The sequence below is a fragment of the Zalophus californianus genome, chromosome 1 (genome assembly GCF_009762305.2).
Source record: "Zalophus californianus isolate mZalCal1 chromosome 1, mZalCal1.pri.v2, whole genome shotgun sequence".
NCBI classification, from domain to species: Eukaryota; Metazoa; Chordata; class Mammalia; order Carnivora; family Otariidae; genus Zalophus; species Zalophus californianus.
In genome coordinates this window covers 147,507,036-147,525,070 of record NC_045595.1, presented here as the reverse complement: position 1 = coordinate 147,525,070, position 18,035 = coordinate 147,507,036, and the positions used below count along the sequence as shown (strand labels likewise).

Genomic DNA, 18,035 nt, shown 5'->3' with positions numbered 1-18,035 from the left:
AGTCACCTCTCATCCCACTCAGCTTTGGACATGCAGCTCCTCAAATCTTGCCACGTGCCCCCTTACATGGGCCCAGGACAGTGTTCCCTTAGTCAATGGCTCTTCTCTGTTCTCTTCCCCTGGCTAGCATCTTGTCAACCTTCAAAACCAGTTCAGCAAAACCATTTCTCCTGAATGCATCCTGCCAATGCTCACACTCACACCCACCCTCCACCAGATGAGGACCACATTCGCTGAGTTTTGAACCACATTCTGAAAGATAGCATCTTACATGGGGATTATGTTCTCAAGATGGTGAATGAAATAAAAATCAAGCCAAAGTTACCCATCAGAAGAGAAAAAATAAAAAGACCAAAAATATCAAGTGTTGGAAAGGATGGGTGGAGCAACTGGGGCCCGCACCCTGCTGTGTGAATTGGTACAAGCTTTGAGAAAACCATTAGGCAACATCTACTAATGCTTGGACCAACCTTGGACCAACCTTGGACCTAGTAATTCACTGTAGGATTATACCCAACAGAGATGCATACTGACCAGAGACATGTATGAGAATGTTTAGAGCAACACTGTCCATAGTAGCTAGAAACCAAAACCACCCAAATGCCTGTCAATGGTAGAACAGACTTTTAACAATGGTGTGTTCACATAGAATACCATACAGTAACAATTAATGAAATATGACATTCCATGACATAGATGAATCTTACAACACTGCCTGAAAGAAGCCAGACACAAATAGCATACATACTGTATGATTCTATTCATATGAAATTTAAAAAGAGGCAAATTAATGGTTACCCTTGGAGGGATAAACAATGGAAGAGGGCTTAATAGGTGGTTCTGGGTGTTAGTAATATCGTTTTTGGATCTGGGTGCTGGATACTGTTTAGTTTGTGAGGAGTTTGCGCAAATTTTGCAGAAGCACGCCTGTAAGTTGAAAAACTTGCCACTGAAAATCTCTGAGGAGGACATACTTTGGTGACTCAGGCCCAGTGAACTGGCTTGTATCTAGGGGCTACATCTTACAAAAAATAAATGTTTATACGCTAAGTACATTCAGTATGGCAGGATGCACACACTCTGAGAGACACACAGATACATGGACCCCAAGATCAACGGATGACCCTTGAGGCCTGCACCCTCCTTTCTCAGGTGTACTTCCGGGAACATGAACAGATGGCTGGCAGGACTGCCTCTGCTCTTCTGGGGTTCTTTCTTTTTTTTTCTTTTTTTTCCCCCCTTTTTTCCTGAGCCTATAGTGCTAAACTTGAAGTAAGTTAAATATGCAGTTTTCCTAACAAATTAATAGCTTATTGAAAATACGCCCTGCAAAAAATAGTCTCCCCCTTTGCAACAAATTGTCCAAGTGCTTTTACAACTCTAAAAATACTCTCTCTCTTAAATCCACTTCCTCTTGTGTCAGCCTCGACTGGCAGAGAGTTGCGTGAGCACCTTTCAACATACACAGCACTCTCCTGCTGAACACAGTTCTTTACCGAGCTCCTTTCCCCAGTGAGCTGTGAGTTCCCACAGCCCTATCATATTTCTCCCTAGGATTGAACCAAGCTTCTGTTGAATGAATGGATGGATGTTTTAATGGCAGCTATGCTCAGGGTTCAGACCTAGTGGAAGAAACTGAAAATTATTTTTGAAAGACAGATCATTTTTTTTTATTCCTTATACTGTGCCTTTTATCCTGTGACTTATTCATTCCATAACTAGAAGCTGTATTTCTCTCTCTCTCTCTCCCTTTCACCCATTTTGCCCAATCTCCCCTTCTCCTCCTCTCCGGCAACCATCAGTTTGTTCTCTTTATTTATAGGTCTGATCCTGCTTTTGTTGTTTTTTTTTTTAAGATACCACTTATGAGTAGAATCATATGGTATTTGTGTTTCTCAGTCTAACTTATTTGACTTAGCTCAATACCCTCTAGGTCCATCCATGTTCTCACAAATGGCACAATATCTTTTTTATGACTGTGTAATATTCCATCGTGTATACACACCACATCTACCTTATCCACTATTTAGGCTGTTTCCATATCTTGGCTTTTGTAAATAATGCTGCAATAAACATAGGGGTGCCTGTATCTTTTTGAATTAGTGTTTTCATTTTCTTTGAGTAATACCCAATAGTGGAATACGTGGATCATATGGTATTTCTATTTTTAATTTTTCTGAGGAACTTCCGTACTGTTTTTTCAGAGTGGCTGCACCAGCTTGCATTCCCATCAACAGTGCATGAGGGTTCCCCTTTCTCCACAACCTCACCAACACTTGCTATTCCTTGTCACTTTGATTTTAACCATTCTGATGGGTGTGAGGTAATATCTCATTGTGGCTTTGATTTGCATTTCCCTGAAGATTAGTTATGTAGGGCATCTTTTCATATGTCTATTGGCTATTTGTATGTCTTCTTCAGAAAAATGTCTATTGGGGCACCTGGGTGGCTCAGATGGTTAAGCGTCTGCCTTCGGCTTGGGTCATGATCCCAGGGTCCTGGGATCGAGCTCCCTGCTCATCAGGGAGCCTGCTTCTCCCTCTCCCTCTGCCTGCCACTCCCCCTGCCTGTACTCTCTCTCTGTCAAAATAAATAAAATCTTTAAAAAAAAATGTCTGTTTAAGTCCTCTGCCCATTTTTAATCAGATTGTTTTTTGGTATTGAGTTATATAAATTCTTTTTTTTTTTTAAGATTTTCTTTTTAAGTAATCTCTACACCTAATGTGGGGCTCAAACTCATGACCCTAAGATCAAGAGTCACATGCTCCACTGACTGAACCAGCCAGGCACCCTGAGTTATATAAATTCTTTCTATAAAGGAAAAAAAAAATAAATTCTTTCTATATTTTGAATATTAACCCTGTATTTGGATACATACATTTGCAAATATCTTCTCCCATTCAGTGGGTTGTCTTTTTGTTTTGTTGATGGTTTCCTTTGCTGTGCAGAAGCTTTTTATTTTGATGTAGTCCCAATAGTTTATGTTTGCTTTTCTTTCCCTTGCTTTAGGAGACACATCTAGAAAAATGTTGCTCTGGCTGATGTCAGAGAATTTACCGCCTGTGCTCTCTTCTAGAATTTGTATGGTTTCAGGTCTCACATTCAGGTCTTTAATCCATTTTGAGTTTATTTATTTTTGTGCATATGTTAGAAAGTGTTCCAACTCATTTTTGTGCATGTGGCAGTCCAGTCTCCCCAGCAGCATTTATTGAAGAGACTTTATTTTCTCCATTGTATGTTCTTGCCTACTTTATCATAGATTAATTGACCATATAATTGTGGCTTTATTTCTGGAGTCTCTTTTCTGTTCACTGATCTATGTGTCTATTTTTGTGCCAGTACCATACTATTTTGATTACTACCAATTTATATTCTAAGACAAGGTCAATTTAAAATATACATATTTTCTAATTGTGAACAACTATGAGAATGAGGTAAATCAGTATATCAAAAAAGGGCTAGGTAGATTGGAGCTATGTAAAAAATTACTTAGGATCAGTCACATAAAACATGAGGGTCCTGTGGCTTGCCAGCAAGACATTGGGAGGAAACACTAGTGCTCCCTCCCCATGAAGATCTGCGGGAGCTGCCACCTGGAAGCATTAATAGCGGAGAAAGAGCACTGGGGACTGGACTCCTATTGAATGAACTGGTAACTGTAATGGGTGGAAATCAAATCTGTGCTTCATTCTGGCCATAAGACCCCAAAGCCTTGTGTTGTGATCTGAAGTTTGTGTTATTCCTACTCCCCATAGGAATCAGAAACTCTTAAGATGTTTGGGGGCAGGGGATAGGAATTGTGGAGATTATTCAGTTCAAACCTGTCAGTTTATGGAAGTGGGAACTGAGGCCAAAGAAAAGGTATCATCCAAGTCATTCAGCTGCTGAAAGCAGGCAGGACAGAACCAGGCCTTCTCCCTGCCAGTGTTCGACCTTAGAACGTGCCGATGGTCAGGTTGCATTCTGGTCATAAGGGTCTATCTGCTGTAAAAGACTAGGGGATCCCAGAGGGCAGGACAGTGTTGTGTTTACTGCCCCCCCCCAAGATATAGATGATGTCTGCCACACATCAGGCCACCGGTATATATTTGCTGAACAAATGAATGAATACATGGGATGGAACATAAAATACAGTAGAGGATCAAAGCTACAGCAATGCAGTTCTTATGCCTGAAGACTTATATATGACTCCTGAAATTCACTTAACTCCTACCACATCTGCCCCTGAAGATGTTTCCTTACTCCTCATCCTAGGACAAGGAGACAATGTCAAGGATGTCACAAGTTTAAAGGCTATTAACATCCTCAGGCAGGCCAGGTCACCTCTGCAGTTGCTTTACGTCAGGCCAGCTGTGTTGTGGGTGGGCGCACAATGGATGACAACGACGAAAACAGGAACACGCGCTCCGCTAGGAGGCACATCTACCACAGTCTCTCCTACTACCCTCCTCCACATGCCAGGCTAGCGGTTTCCAGCCCTTCTGTTCTTCCCATTTGAAAAGAGCCCCCCCCTCCCATGATTCTGAGCCCTATTCCCCTTCTCAGTGTAACATAATGCTGGTGTTGTGTGTGTGCGCACCCAGAGCCTCCCTCTGGGCTCTGGAAGGGAACCTCTCCCCAGCACTGACAGCACAGCCAAACTCCACATTGCTAACCTCTCTTGAGAGGACTCGGTGATCTCTCACAATGAAGAATTTGGCACAGCAAGCAAAAATACATAAATCAAAGCCCAGAGTTGAAGATTTCACACTATGAAAGCTGTCTACAACAGACTCGAGTCTGCAAGACATGGATTTAAACATACCCTTCCCATCTGGCTCCCTCCTCAGCCTGGCTAAATCCCACAGCTGTTTCATCTGTTACATGTGCTTCAACAAAATCTCTTCAGAACGTCCCCACAGATGGTTGGCCAGCTCTCTAGGGGAGGTCAGAGTCAACACCCAAACTTAGTCATCTGCTGCATGACTCATATGGAATCCACCACAAAACACTGAGACGGTAAGGTAACACAGAGAAAAGCAAACAGTCCGGTCACAGCTGGGCTCACACTCAGGCCAAGGAGAGGAGCAGGTGAAAGGAAAACCAGAGCTAAGTGCACACTAAGTGCATGGGCACACACACACACACATACGCCCTCGAGGCCCAGCCCCGGCCTTCGAGTCTGTCAGAAATGACCACGACCTGTGAAATAGGTACTACTCAATGCTGAGCACCAAGAGGCCCAACACGGCTTCCACCAACTAGACTTGGCTCCAGATACCTAGCTGTCTCATATTAGTGTAGTTAGTATCTTTAAAATACCCACTGAAGGGAGGGGGCGGAAGTAGGGAATTCCCAATGATCCCAACTCTTTGAGCTGATACACATGTTCAATATCTTGGTGGTGGTGATGGTTTCAAAAATGTGTACCTGTGTCAAAACTTGTCAAATTTTACACTTTAAATCTGTACAGTTAATTTTGTTCATGATCTCAATAATACTCCTTTAAAATATTTCCACTAAATTTGAATTGTCACTGTGGATAGCATTCCAGAATCAGCCATGTTAAGAGTTGAGTTTCAAATGTTCATTCACAAGTTGTGTGTCTCATTTCCTAACACGTTCTTTCATAGGAGCCAGCTGAGCTCAGAGTTAAGCTATGGTCCTGGACGCTCAGAGTTCATCACAGGTGAAATGTAGCTCCTGCCTGGAAAAGATCATTTTCTCTATTCATCCAGACCCCGACTCTTCAGCAGCAGACAGGGCTCTTCATTCCTCTCCTAACCTCCACCAACCGCACAGAGCATGTTCCCCAGGTCCCTGGATTTTCATTAAGAAAATGAATTTAGATGTAATAAACCTGCTAAGGGCCATTGCAACATATCTCAGAGAAAGGCATTTACAAGCTCCCACAGAGGGAACCGACAATAATGCCTTGTGCTCCCTGGTTTTCAGCGGTCCCACACACAAATGTTGGAGTGTAGAACCACTCAGCCACACAAAGCACCATTTTCCCACCCAGCCGATCATTATGCCCTCCTTAATTAAAGCCATGGGAGCAGAGAGCCTAGGCCTTCAGCAGGAAGTTCTCTCGGGGGAGCCCCCAAGGTAGGTCAGCCAGCCTCCCAACAGGATCTAAACTCAGGAACTATCTAAGGATGGAAATGCTGGGGAAGGGGCTCCTCCCCAGAAACCTAGGAGAGATCCTCACCCCACCCTAGAGCCCAAGATGGGCTTACTCTTCAGCCATTTCTTTTCCAAAGGCCCTGGCTTGGCAAAAGGCAAACTATGGTCACACACACACACACACACACACACACACACACACACACACACACACGCACGCACCCATGCATGCACACACCCCCCACAGTGACAAAAGGTCCAACAGCAGCCCCTCTCCTTTCCTTACCCAGGGGTCTCTCAGCCCCTGCACCCCCAGAGGGACGGGGAGAGCAGCACCAGGGGGTTCTCTCACTCTGACCCCTCTAGTCCAGTGTCCAGAGCTTGAGGCCAAAGGGGTTCACAGTAAGGAGTGGCCCTCAGAAAGGGGGTGACATTAGCAGGCCTGGACCCCCTCCTCACACACACACTCTTCTAAGACACTCTGTCAGTAAGTTATGTTTCCACCCAACGTGAAATGTGAAAACCACCAAAGATAAGGTGAACCCGGAAACCCTGGCCTGCTGGGTCTGGTGAAGACTTAAAAATCAGAGAACAGAAAAGAGGATGTCAGTATGTGGGGAATGGGGTAAGAGATGGGGAAGGAAGTCTTTGGTTTTCTCTCAATAGGAAGTTCCAGGAGTGAGGAGGGATTGGAGCATTTGTGAGAAGAGGACCTTTAACTGCAATAGAAGGTGGGGGCGGTTAGAGGACAGAAAGCTATCCACAAATCCTCATTGCCTGGACGCTCAAGCTCCCGGAGACCACTTGAGGGCTCTGGGGTCCCCCAGTGGCAAGGACATTACCTCTGGTTCCTGGTCAGCTGAGCAGTATTTTGTAACTCAAAACAGGACTGCATCAGTAGGTTGACAAAGTCAACACTGGAGAGGCAGAGCTTCAAATACTCATGTGTGTATCAGTCACGGCTGGGAAAGTAAGATGGTTTTTCTACCACACGTGTGGTGCCATAGTGGATAATGAGGTTCCCAGAGGTTAGCCCACCAATGTCTATTCTACATAAGTTTAGGACTAATAGTGCTACTTAAAGTATATTTACTTTATGCATAACTTTGTTTTAACAGGAAGACGCACTCTGAATTCCAATTTGGGAATTACCTGGCCCCACGAGGGCCTGGGTGGACGCTGAAAGCTGCAACCCTAGTGGGGCTTAGCAGGGAGGGGAGGGCTGAGGGTATGAACTTGCCAGCACAAGAAACTGGGCTTGCCATTGTCCTGAGAAAAGTAGGTCCGAATCAAGTACTTCACGGGTCCACAGAACTGAGGGAAAGGAGGACAGGAAGGAGAGAAGTTTGGGAATCATGGAGCTGGGCTCGGCCTGAGGAAGGGACAGCTAAAGCATGTCTGGGAGTGCCCCACTTACCACTCACAGAGAGCCCAGTCAGTGTGACAAGTTACAGAGCAGAGAACTCACCAGGGCCCTCACAGCCTCTCTCTGAAAGGCCCTGATTACAATCAGACGTAAGGGGGCAGGCAAAAGACCTTTTGCTTCTTCTCGGATCCTTATAAATCCATTTTAGTCTGCAGCTCGATGCGGAGCTCTAAGAGCATGGGGAATGTTGACTGTCCTGCCCACTGGGATGTGAGGTCAGTGTGCATGCTTCTCACTTCCTGCCGACCCACAGGAAGGATCACCTCGGCAACAGGACGGGTGCAGAGAGCCCACGCCCACCCAAGCATGGTGCTCCAATGGGCCCGGGCTATCACGAAGTCAGAACCCAAGCATGTCCAGGGGCCACGGGCCTGAGTCTGACTGAGCCATTTGCTGATCACTGGGTTCAACTTTTGATGAGAGTCAAGAGGGCAGAGGCAAGGGGAGAGGTGGCATCAAGTAGGGTGGCCTTCTCCATCCCAAACCTGAGTGAAGGAGGGAGGCATCAAACTGAAGAGACAGGCAGCAAAAGGGGCGCCTGGGGGGCTCAGCTGATTAAGCGTCTGCCTTCGGCTCAGGTCATGACCCCAGGGTCCTGGGATCCAGCCCCGCATCGGCTCCCTGCTCAGCAGGGAGTCTGCTTCTCCCTCTGCCCTATCCCTGCTCCTGCTCTCTCTCTCTCAAATAAATAAATAAGATCTTTAAAAAAAAGAGAGAGAGAGAGACAGGCAAAGGAAGCAGAGCCACACACACCAGCATAACTCACTGCCCACCTGCATGCACATCAGCTCCTGGGGCCTTGGCGGGAGAGGGTGGGGTGGAGGTGGCAGTGGGGAAGAAACTGCTGACTTACATTGTATGCATTGATAATCAGCTGAATGATATTTTTGGAGTCTCCATGTAAAATCTCCACTGTTGTTCCAGGTATCAAGGCTGTGAAATTCTTGAAAAGAAAAAGAAAGGAAGAAGAAATGTAAGCCAATTTTGCCCTTCTACACTGACTGCTCTTCTGAGCTTAGACCAGTAAGGACCCTGCAGCACCACACTCTCTCACACCATAAACTGGAGAAGACACCACAACGCGAGGCAAGAAGAACCGGCTCTGCGGAATGGAGCTGCCACAGCAGGCTGTGGGATATCGACCTTTGAAGGTCTGAGTGCAAAGGGCCTGGCAAGATCTGCTCCTGAAGTAGAATGTCCTGCTCCTTCCAGGAGACCTCTCCCCTCTGACATGCAACAGACAACTCTCCGAAATTCCAGTCTCCTCTATGGGTAACATAGTCTCAATATTCTTGCCATCTTTTCTCAAGTCTACATAGATCTGTATTCCCAAGTTCAGCTCAAGGACGCCCTCAATATCTTCAGCAGGAGCAAAAGGGGAAGCTCTTCCAAGAGTCTCAACTATGGCCTCTTCCCTCAGTAGGGAACTGAGATGTGAATGGTGGTTTCCCAGGAACAGCTGGGTATCTCAGGGTGAAATCCCGTGGCACAGCAGGCAACCTTGAAGTGGTTGCCTTTCCTCTTTCATTTGTCCCAACGCCTGAGCAGGTCACATATTAAAGTGCCAGAGACCTCTAGAAACTCCCACTGCCCTCAGCCTGTCCTGGACCACATGGGCTGCCTCCCTGAGCAAGGTGTCCTTGGTTCTGAGCAAGAATGGCTTAGGCCACAGTGGATCGCTTCTGTCTTGAAGTGTCTGGAAGCATACCCAGTCTAGTGTGTGCAATCGATCCTTCTAGAAATGTTCCTTGTAAACGGACAGGTTTTGTCCTATCTTCCACTGCACAAAACAAGAAAAACAATCCTCTTCCCTTGTTTTCATCTTCTAAAACTGATTCGGACTAGAAGAAGAGAAAGAACTCAAGTAGATGTAAGTGGCATTTTATCAGTGATAATCTCAGGCAGAAGCAAGAGAAAAACCACAGTCAGACAGAGGTTCTTCTGTGGATATTTAGGAGCAGTCTGGAGAGGGGACGGGGACTGGCAGTCTGAGGGGCGGGCAGGGCTGGGGAGGGATTGCCGATTCAGTTCTCATAACTTCTCAAGGCAAAGGAAGTCGGAGGGGAGCTGGGTTTTACATTTAACTTACATGAACACTCCCTGAGCAACTAGGAGACTTCTGGTTCAAAATGTGACTTGCCTATGGTTGTGAGAAAGAACACATTCACGAGGGGAGCTTATAATGACGGTCCAGAGGCTGACCCAGGAAAAGTCTCTTAGAATAGATTCATACACAGACTGCTCTATTCACTCAAGACATCTGTTGCTTTCTTTGGGAATTCCTGTCTCAGACTAAGCCCCTGGTCTGCTCCACTCTTTGAGGAAGGCATAAAACTCCAAATACTGGAGTGAGTAATGTAGCCTGCTTCGATGCCTGAGCTTTCTTCCTGTATACTTTTATTTTATATTGTTCTTCCCTATTACATTGGATATCCATTTCATCACCTGAAAAATGGGACCTCATACTGTTTCCAAAGTTTTTCTCAGGATCAGACTAGATACCATATGTTTACATTGCTTATAAAGGCATGTACTGCTAGAAGAATGCTAATAGCTTCTTCAATACTACTATTTTCCACTAGATCAAGACAGGGCTATATTCCGCCCCTCCTTTGGATCCCCTCCCACATAGAGCAAGGCTGTTAACATTCCTCACCCCACCTCCCCACATTCTAATCTCCTATTCACCTTGGGGTCATCATGGGCCCCAGAATCAGGCCACCAGCCTCCCTCATTCCCTCCAGGCATACCTTGTAGAGCATATAATGGCTTTTTGTCACTGCAAAGATGAGGTTGATGTTGTTCTCTGCCAACTTCTCTCCAAGCAAGGCAAGGGATGGATAGTCCTAGGGCCAAGGCAAAAAAAGGTCAAAGCTGTAACATTTCTAACAGGCTGAGATAGCAGCCCCCAGCTCCAACATGCACTCAGGCACTCATCATTTGCTGGGAAAAGCATCTTCCCCTGGCCACCCTTAATAACCAAGCCCCATCTGCAGCTTCAAACTGGGGAAATACGCCGAGATCTCCAGGAAAGGACCCTTTGGCACCTCCCAAACTAGATGCGTTCCCCCCCGGCCCCTCCCAAGCCAGAATGGAGATATGATGAGTAGGAGATCCCCACACCTGATCCGTGCCTCCTCTATCCTTCCAGCGGGAATGGGGCAGAGGGAGAGGCCCCCCGAGTCCACCCACCACACCCTACCATCCACCACCGGCACCTGGTCATTATCTTTCCTGTCTTCCCTAAGACCTCTCCTCCCTATCTCCGTGCCCTATTTACCTTCTCCTAAGCCCAACAACTGGGCCTGTCGATGTCCCCCACAGGTCTTGCTCACAACTCAGAATGGGCAGAAGAGGCTGCTGACCTCTGGATTAAAAGTTGGGATGTGGTGGGGGCGGGGGGCCAGGCAGGAGGGGAGGGTGGAGGCTGAGAGGCAGTCTAATAATGCCCTGAAGGACTTTAAGGGCTAACGATGGGTACAGAGGTCCTCATCAGCTCTTACAGTTATCAAGTTTCATAGTTATGAGTCCATTTTCCAGACTCCATTATTCTTGGATAATATGTAAGGCTTGAAACTGGAGAAAATGGGCTTGTCCAGCAAAACAAACAAACAAACAAAATATATAAGATATTTCTCTCTAGCCAGACACCAGAATGGATTTGGGAAGGAAAAGGGTATAGTTTTTTGTTTTGTTTTTTTTTATTGCACAGTTAAGTGTGACAAGATCTTGATAATTGTTGCATCTAGGCAATAGGTATATAGGAGTTCATTTCACTGGTCTATCTATTATTATACATGTTTGAAATTTTACATAAACTGTTTTAAATGACATGGTCATGGTCACAGACTATTGAGAATGGAAGGTCCTTGGGGCCTCCCATTCTGGGCAGGACACCTGCAGCCATACTCCTGACACCGACAGAACTCAGTGCCTACGGGAGCTCATTTCTAGAAGTCACAAAGTGTTATCGTCACTTGTTTTTCCCTGTAACTTCTGTCCCAGTTTTGATCTCCGCAGGAGCACAGTCCCTGCCCTCCTGTAAGATCACCTCCACCCTCTGAGACGTATCCTGTCTGCCCTGGTCACCTCTTCCTCAATTGGCTTGCATTTAAGTGCACAATGGCAGGAAGATGAACCAGCTACAGAAATTGGTGAGAAATGTTCTAAGTTAATGAGGAGTTCTGGAAGCCTAGCTGGGCGAGATGGAATAGAAACCTGATTCCCAGAACAGACTGGAAAGTCCATGAGTGGGGGGCCAGGTGAACACTTGGACCACAGGCAGGATCATGGGAGCTGGGCTGGGGTCCTAGGCTCTCACCATCTGATTGGACACAGTGTACTCGTTGGCCTCGTTCAGGTGGCATTGGCCATCATGTGGCTGTACCAGGCCCCCCAGTTTTCCATCCAGCGCGATGTGGGGCACGTCATCCGTAGTGAACACTAGCAAATGCAGTGCATCCTTTCGCCAGCCGATCTTCTCCTGAGGACAGAAGTTTGATGGGTGCCAAGCATTTCTGACTGCTGCCCAAGCGTGCCCCAGGACATTGGACAGGGCACTGGTCCATCTCCCCGGGTCACGGTCTGAATCAGAGGCATTCCCCTACATGCATAGCTGGGGAGCGCTCACAGAAACCACTCAGGAAGGATTCCACAGAGCTCAGAAGAGACACAGCCTGGACTCAGGAAGCCTAAGTACACAGAGACAAATCTGCACAGCTAGGCCTATACTGGCCCAAGTGCCTGGAACCTCCCTCCTGACCATCATATGCTTCCCTGCTCCTTTCAGTTATACCTGAGGGCTACCCCTTCTAGCTGCATGTGTTATTCCTTCACCACAAAAGCCTTTAACCCACCTCAACCCAACCCCCGACAACGTACTCAGGCTGGCTGGCCTTATCTAAGATGACCAGTAAGGGAATACTTCAGTCACCCAGTGAGACACAAATCGCTCAGAATGGAGTGTCCCAATGATTAATGGATCTGTCTTTGGAGGATCTGGTAAAAATCTGCCATCTAGTCTGGTAGGTGTAAACAACTTCAGTCATTAACTGAGCTACTTTAGTGTTTAAGGTCGATCAGATTGTTCTGTTCTCCCTTCCCAGCTTCATACATTCACTCCAGTCAGAGGCACAGCTAAACATGGTCTGTATGGCGAAGGGAAGACTGTTTCTCATATTGAGCCACTGTGGCCCCAATGCTACACAAAAACACTCCCAGTTGTTATTATTAGCAGCTGGACCCTGATCCAGAGCAACAGAAACTGAGACATGGCTACTTTCTTACACACAGTGAAAGGGCATCCCCAAATATGTTGGTAGCACAGTGAATACATGAAGTATTAAACACGTCGAGAGTTATCTACACATGCATACTTGATGTGAAAGCCGAAGACTGGATTCACAGATTTTACAAGTTAAGAGTTGTCGTTCTTCAGACATGAGGGGTTGAAGGCATCAGTGTCTTTCTTATCACCATACTGATGAATTTAACAGCCTTAAAGAACTATAATATTTTCTCACTTGCTCCAAAAGCAGCATGGAAATAAAAAAATAAATCACAAAAAGTCAGACTAATGAGAGGGAGAAAAAAGGTTTGAAGAGAAGCCAATGAGGACTGAGAGCAAGCAGGATGCCTCCTGTGAGAAGGAACTTAACCTTTTGGGGAATCAGTCTCCTTGATACTCAACATTCATCCAACATATATTTGCTGATCTCTACTGTGTGCCAGGCCCTATGGAAGGCACTGGGTCCACAAAACAGCTTATTCCAGATCCCAAAGAGCTTACAGGCAAATGGAAACACAACTCCAACACCTCATGATGAGGGCATACAATGTCAAGGGAAACAGGAGGGGAAACGGAGGGAAAGCCCTCCCAGGGTATGTGAAACTTAAGCTGAGCTGGAAAGACAGGGAGGACTCTTCAAGGAAGCTGGAAGAAGAAATGAAGGAGAAGGCAAAAGAGCGGGGTGGGTGTTCTTGGCACTAGCGAAGGCACAAAGAGGAGGCCAAGCACATTTTGCGGACCTAAAATAAGAAACCTAGCAAGTCTCTGACAGCAATGAAAGCTAAGCCATGACAAAACTAATCTGTGGTGTTAGAAGTCAAGACAATAGTTCCCCTTGGAGGCACAACTAGGGGGAGTTAATAACTGACAAAGGTCACAAGGAGGCTTCTGGTTTGCTGGTGATGTTCTGTTTATTGATCTGGTATTTCTACCTTGTGAAAATTTACGGAGATGCACTCTTCTGTTGTTTTCTGCACATACTCTAGACTTTGATAAAGAGTTTAAAACTGTGAGGGGCGTATGGGTGGTTCAGTCGGTTAAGCATCTGCTTTCGGCTCAGGTCATGGTCCCAGGGTCCTGGGATAGAGCCCCATGTCGGGCTCCCTGCTCAGCGGGGAGCCTGTTTCTCCCTCTGTCCCTCCCCCCTGCTCATGCTTTCTCTCTCAAATAAATAAATAAAATCTTAAAAAAAAAAAAAGAGTTTAAAACTGTGAAATAAATAAAGCAGTATATTATAAACCATGGAGTGTGGGAGGGCAGGATGCTTAGGAGACAGAGCATAATCAAGAGAGTGTAGGGGGCCTGGTGGCTCAGTCGGTTAAACAGCTGACTCTTGGTTTGAGCTCAGGTCATGATCTCAGGGTTGTGAGATAGAGCCCTGGGTTGGTCTCTGTGCTGGGCGTGGAGCCTGCTTAAGACTCTCGCTCTCCCTCTGCCCCCCTCCTCCCTCTCTAAAAAAAAAAAACAACAAAGTGGGGGGGGGAGGAATGTAAATCAACAGCACTTTTTGCAGGAAAAATGTGGATCTGCTATCCACGAGGACACAACAATGTGCTAAACACCCTGACAAGAAAGTAGAAGAACAACCTTTAATTTGGCAATGTGTGTTAAGAACCTTAAAGAAAATCAGAGACCTAAAAAAATGTACAGAGAGTTAGTTTCCATGGGTCAGAAGTATTAATGTTACTGAGATGTCATTTCTTCCCAGACAGATCTATAAACTTGACACAATCCCAATCAAAAGCCAAGAAGGGCTTTTTGAAAAAATAGTAAGTTTAATCTAAAATTCATATGGAAAGGCAAATAATGGAGACTAGTCAAATAATTTTCTAAAAACAACAAAGTTGAGGGACTCATTATCTAAGGTCAAGGCTCATTATAAAGCAACAGTAATGGAGACAACCAATAAACATAGACGGTGGAGCATGAAAGAGATAAATAGACCCACACATATATGGTCAATTCAATAGAAGGTACTGGAACAATTAGCCATCCATATGGAAAAAAATGAAGCTCAATCCATACCTCTTACTAAAGAGATTAAAAAATTAACTAGACCTAAGACTAATAAAGCTTCTGAAGGAACAGGAGAAAACCTTTGTGACCTTCATCTAGGCAGAGATTTCTTAGATGATTCACAGGAGATGAATTGGACTTCATCAAAATTAAAAACATCTGCTCTTTGAAAGACACCATTAAGAAAATGAAATGACAAGGCATGGACTGGGAGAAAACATTTGCAAAGAAATAAAAACTGATAAAGAACTTGTAAGCAGAACACATAAAGCACTCCATAGGTCAGTAAGAAAACAGACAAATGAATTTAAAAAGATAGAGACTTGGACAGACATTTCACCAAAGAAGAGATAGGGATGAAGATAAGCGCAAGAAAGGGTCCTCAACATCATTAGAACTGCACATTGAAACCACAATAAGAATGCCATTAGATAGCTATTCCAATGACAAACACACTACCCCTGATAATACCAAATGCTGGCAAAGATGTGGTGTAATTGGAGCTCTCACAATTGTTAGTGAGAATACAAACGTTCCAGCAACTTTGGAAACAGCTTGGCAGATTCTAATAAAGTTACACATACACTTACCGTCAACCCAGCAATCCCCCTCTTTGGTATTTACCCAAAGGATATGAAAACTTATGCTCACATGAGGATTTCTATGTAAATATATATTTTTTGAGATTTTATTTTTAAGGAATTTCTACATCCAACATGGGGCTTGAACTCACAACCCCAAGATCGAGAGTTGGAAAGAGCCAGCCAGGTGCCCATCTACGTAAATATTTATAGCAGCTATTCATAATCATCAAAAAGTAGAAACAATGTGCATCAAGTGGTGAACAGAGACACAATGTTGTACATCTATACAATGGAATACTGTTCTGCACAAAGAGGAACCAACTAGTAACACACACATAACTTGGACCAATCTCCAAAGCATTACGTTAAGTGAAAAACGCCTGACTCCAAAGGCAACGTACTGTTCATATGATACTTGGGAAAAGACAAAAACAGGGACAGAAACAAATTGGTAGTTGCCAAAGGCTGGGAGTAAAGGGAGGGGCCAGCAACAAAGGGAGGCTCAGAAAATTTCTGGGGGAGGGAAATAATCTCTATCTTCACTGTGGGCGTGGCTGGAAGACCTTAGCCTAAAAGGGTGAGTTTTGCTCTGTGTAACTTATCCCCCAATAATGGGACTTAAAACAAAACAAAACAAAAAACCCTTCAAGAAGTGTACATCTTTTCACTCAATGATTTGACTTCAAGGGACTCTATCTGCAAGTTTTCTGAAGTATGCACACAGCATTTTCACCAGCAGTGACACACAGGGAAAGACGTGAATACCCTGATTCAGGAATGGTTAAGTAAACGGAGATAGCTTCTCTCTGGCCATTAGAAATGATGTTCATTAAAAGTATGAAATTATGTGTAAACATGTGTAATATTAAGTGGAAAACAAAGTATACAATACTATAATGGCGGTGTGATTACAAACCAGGTGAGAAACGAGCATGACTTTTGAGGAAAAAGAGAGTAAGAGCAATTCAAACAACGTACACCATAATGTGGTTGGGGGCGAGACGACAGGCAATATCTTTTTCTTTTTTCCATTGTGCCCCCAACTGTCTTTTAGAAGCAAGTACTACTTTCACAAGACTGGGTTTTGAACGCGGGTCTGTTGTTCAACTGTTTCCGTCTTCTCTTCCACACCAGCTCCCCAGGGGGCTTGTAGGAACCTAAAGGAGGCTGGCAACAAGGACACAGAACAATGTGGAACCTGGGTGCCCCCAAATAGGCATTCCCATTTTGTTGCTGCCCCTACTTACCCATGCAGCTTTGACCAAATTATTTGATGCCTCAAAAGCTTTTTTCTTGTTAGTAAAAACAGGAATACTACTACTTAACATTTACTGATCACCTCTACTATTCCACTTAATCTTTACCACAACCCTTGTAATGTGGGGAATATACCGCCATCATGTAGATGGGGACACTGGTGTTCAGAGACATTAAGTAGCTCAAGGTCACTGAAAGAGTAAGGACCAGGAAAGCCAGAGTCAGGTGATCCATTTCTTACTTACAAAGCTGAACTAGCCAATCATACAGAGAAAGAGGATGACATAGGGGTGTGTGTGGGGTTGTGTGTGTGTGTGTGAGAGAGAGAGAGAGAGAAATGAAAGAATTCATTAAAATACTTAGTAATCTCTCAACTAATGACTGCTGGGTCCAAGATAAATGTTTGTTAAATTGAAAGATTGCATCTGAAACAGAAATAGCTCTACAAAAGAAGAATGGCGCAGCATAATAATAATATTTGTTTTCTCTGAACTGGACTCTTGTTATGTAAGTGACGTTAACAAACTTGGCCCAGAGGTTGGGCTGCAGAGAATGAGTCAGGACATGCTTATTCATTCACCCAGGCTTTTGGGCTCTGATTTCATAAGCAGTGACTCCACAGAGGATTTACATTAGAAATAATTTTCCTACTGTCCGCCTGGATTATTTTGAAGGCTTAAGTTCTGTATGCCATGTTTGGGGCAGAGAGCAATAGTGGGAAAGCGGACTGCTTTTTTTAAAGAAAGAAGAGCTACAAGATGGAGTATGGTGTGGTAGCCAGAGTACATGAGCTTTTGAACAGACGAGGCTGAGTTCAAATCTGCTTTGCTCTGCGACACCTCTCTCAGCCTTGGTTTCTTCATCAGTAAAATGGAGGAAATCCTATTTTGCAGGGTTGATACTAGGTGTAGATGTAATGTATTAAAAAGCCCTTAGCGGGGAGCCTGGGTGGCTCAGTCGTTAAGCATCTGTCTTCAGCTCAGGTCATGAGCCCAGGGTCCTGGGATCAAGACCCGCATCAGGCTCCCTGCTCAGCGGGAAGCCTGCTTCTCCCTCTCCCACTCCCCCTTGTGTTCCCTCTCTTGCTGTGTCTCTTTCTGTCAAATAAATAAATAAAATCTTTAGGGAAAAAAAAAAAGCCCTTAGCACATAAAAGAGGGGCTACAATAAGGGTCTATCATTATTACTCTGAGACTGGTACTAATTTCTCCATTTCTTCCCTTGGCCTTCACTGCTTGATGTGGGAGTCTCTGCCATCGTCACAGGGCCTATGAAGTACTGCATACTGAAAAGTTTAAAAAGCCTTGAATTAAAACCACAATGAAATTCTACCACACACCTAACCAAATAGCTGAAACGA

The 18,035-nt window shown here is 45.0% G+C and overlaps 1 protein-coding gene across 1 annotated transcript in view; it reads right to left on the bottom strand.

The window, feature by feature from the left end:
• Window positions 1-18,035, bottom strand: part of ITGB5 (integrin subunit beta 5) — a 112,526-nt gene that overhangs the window by 39,218 nt on the left and 55,273 nt on the right. Inside the window, 3 exon segments of the mRNA XM_027583424.2 lie at window positions 8,385-8,474; window positions 10,282-10,377; window positions 11,853-12,014. Coding sequence (XP_027439225.2) covers window positions 8,385-8,474; window positions 10,282-10,377; window positions 11,853-12,014 — 348 coding nt within the window.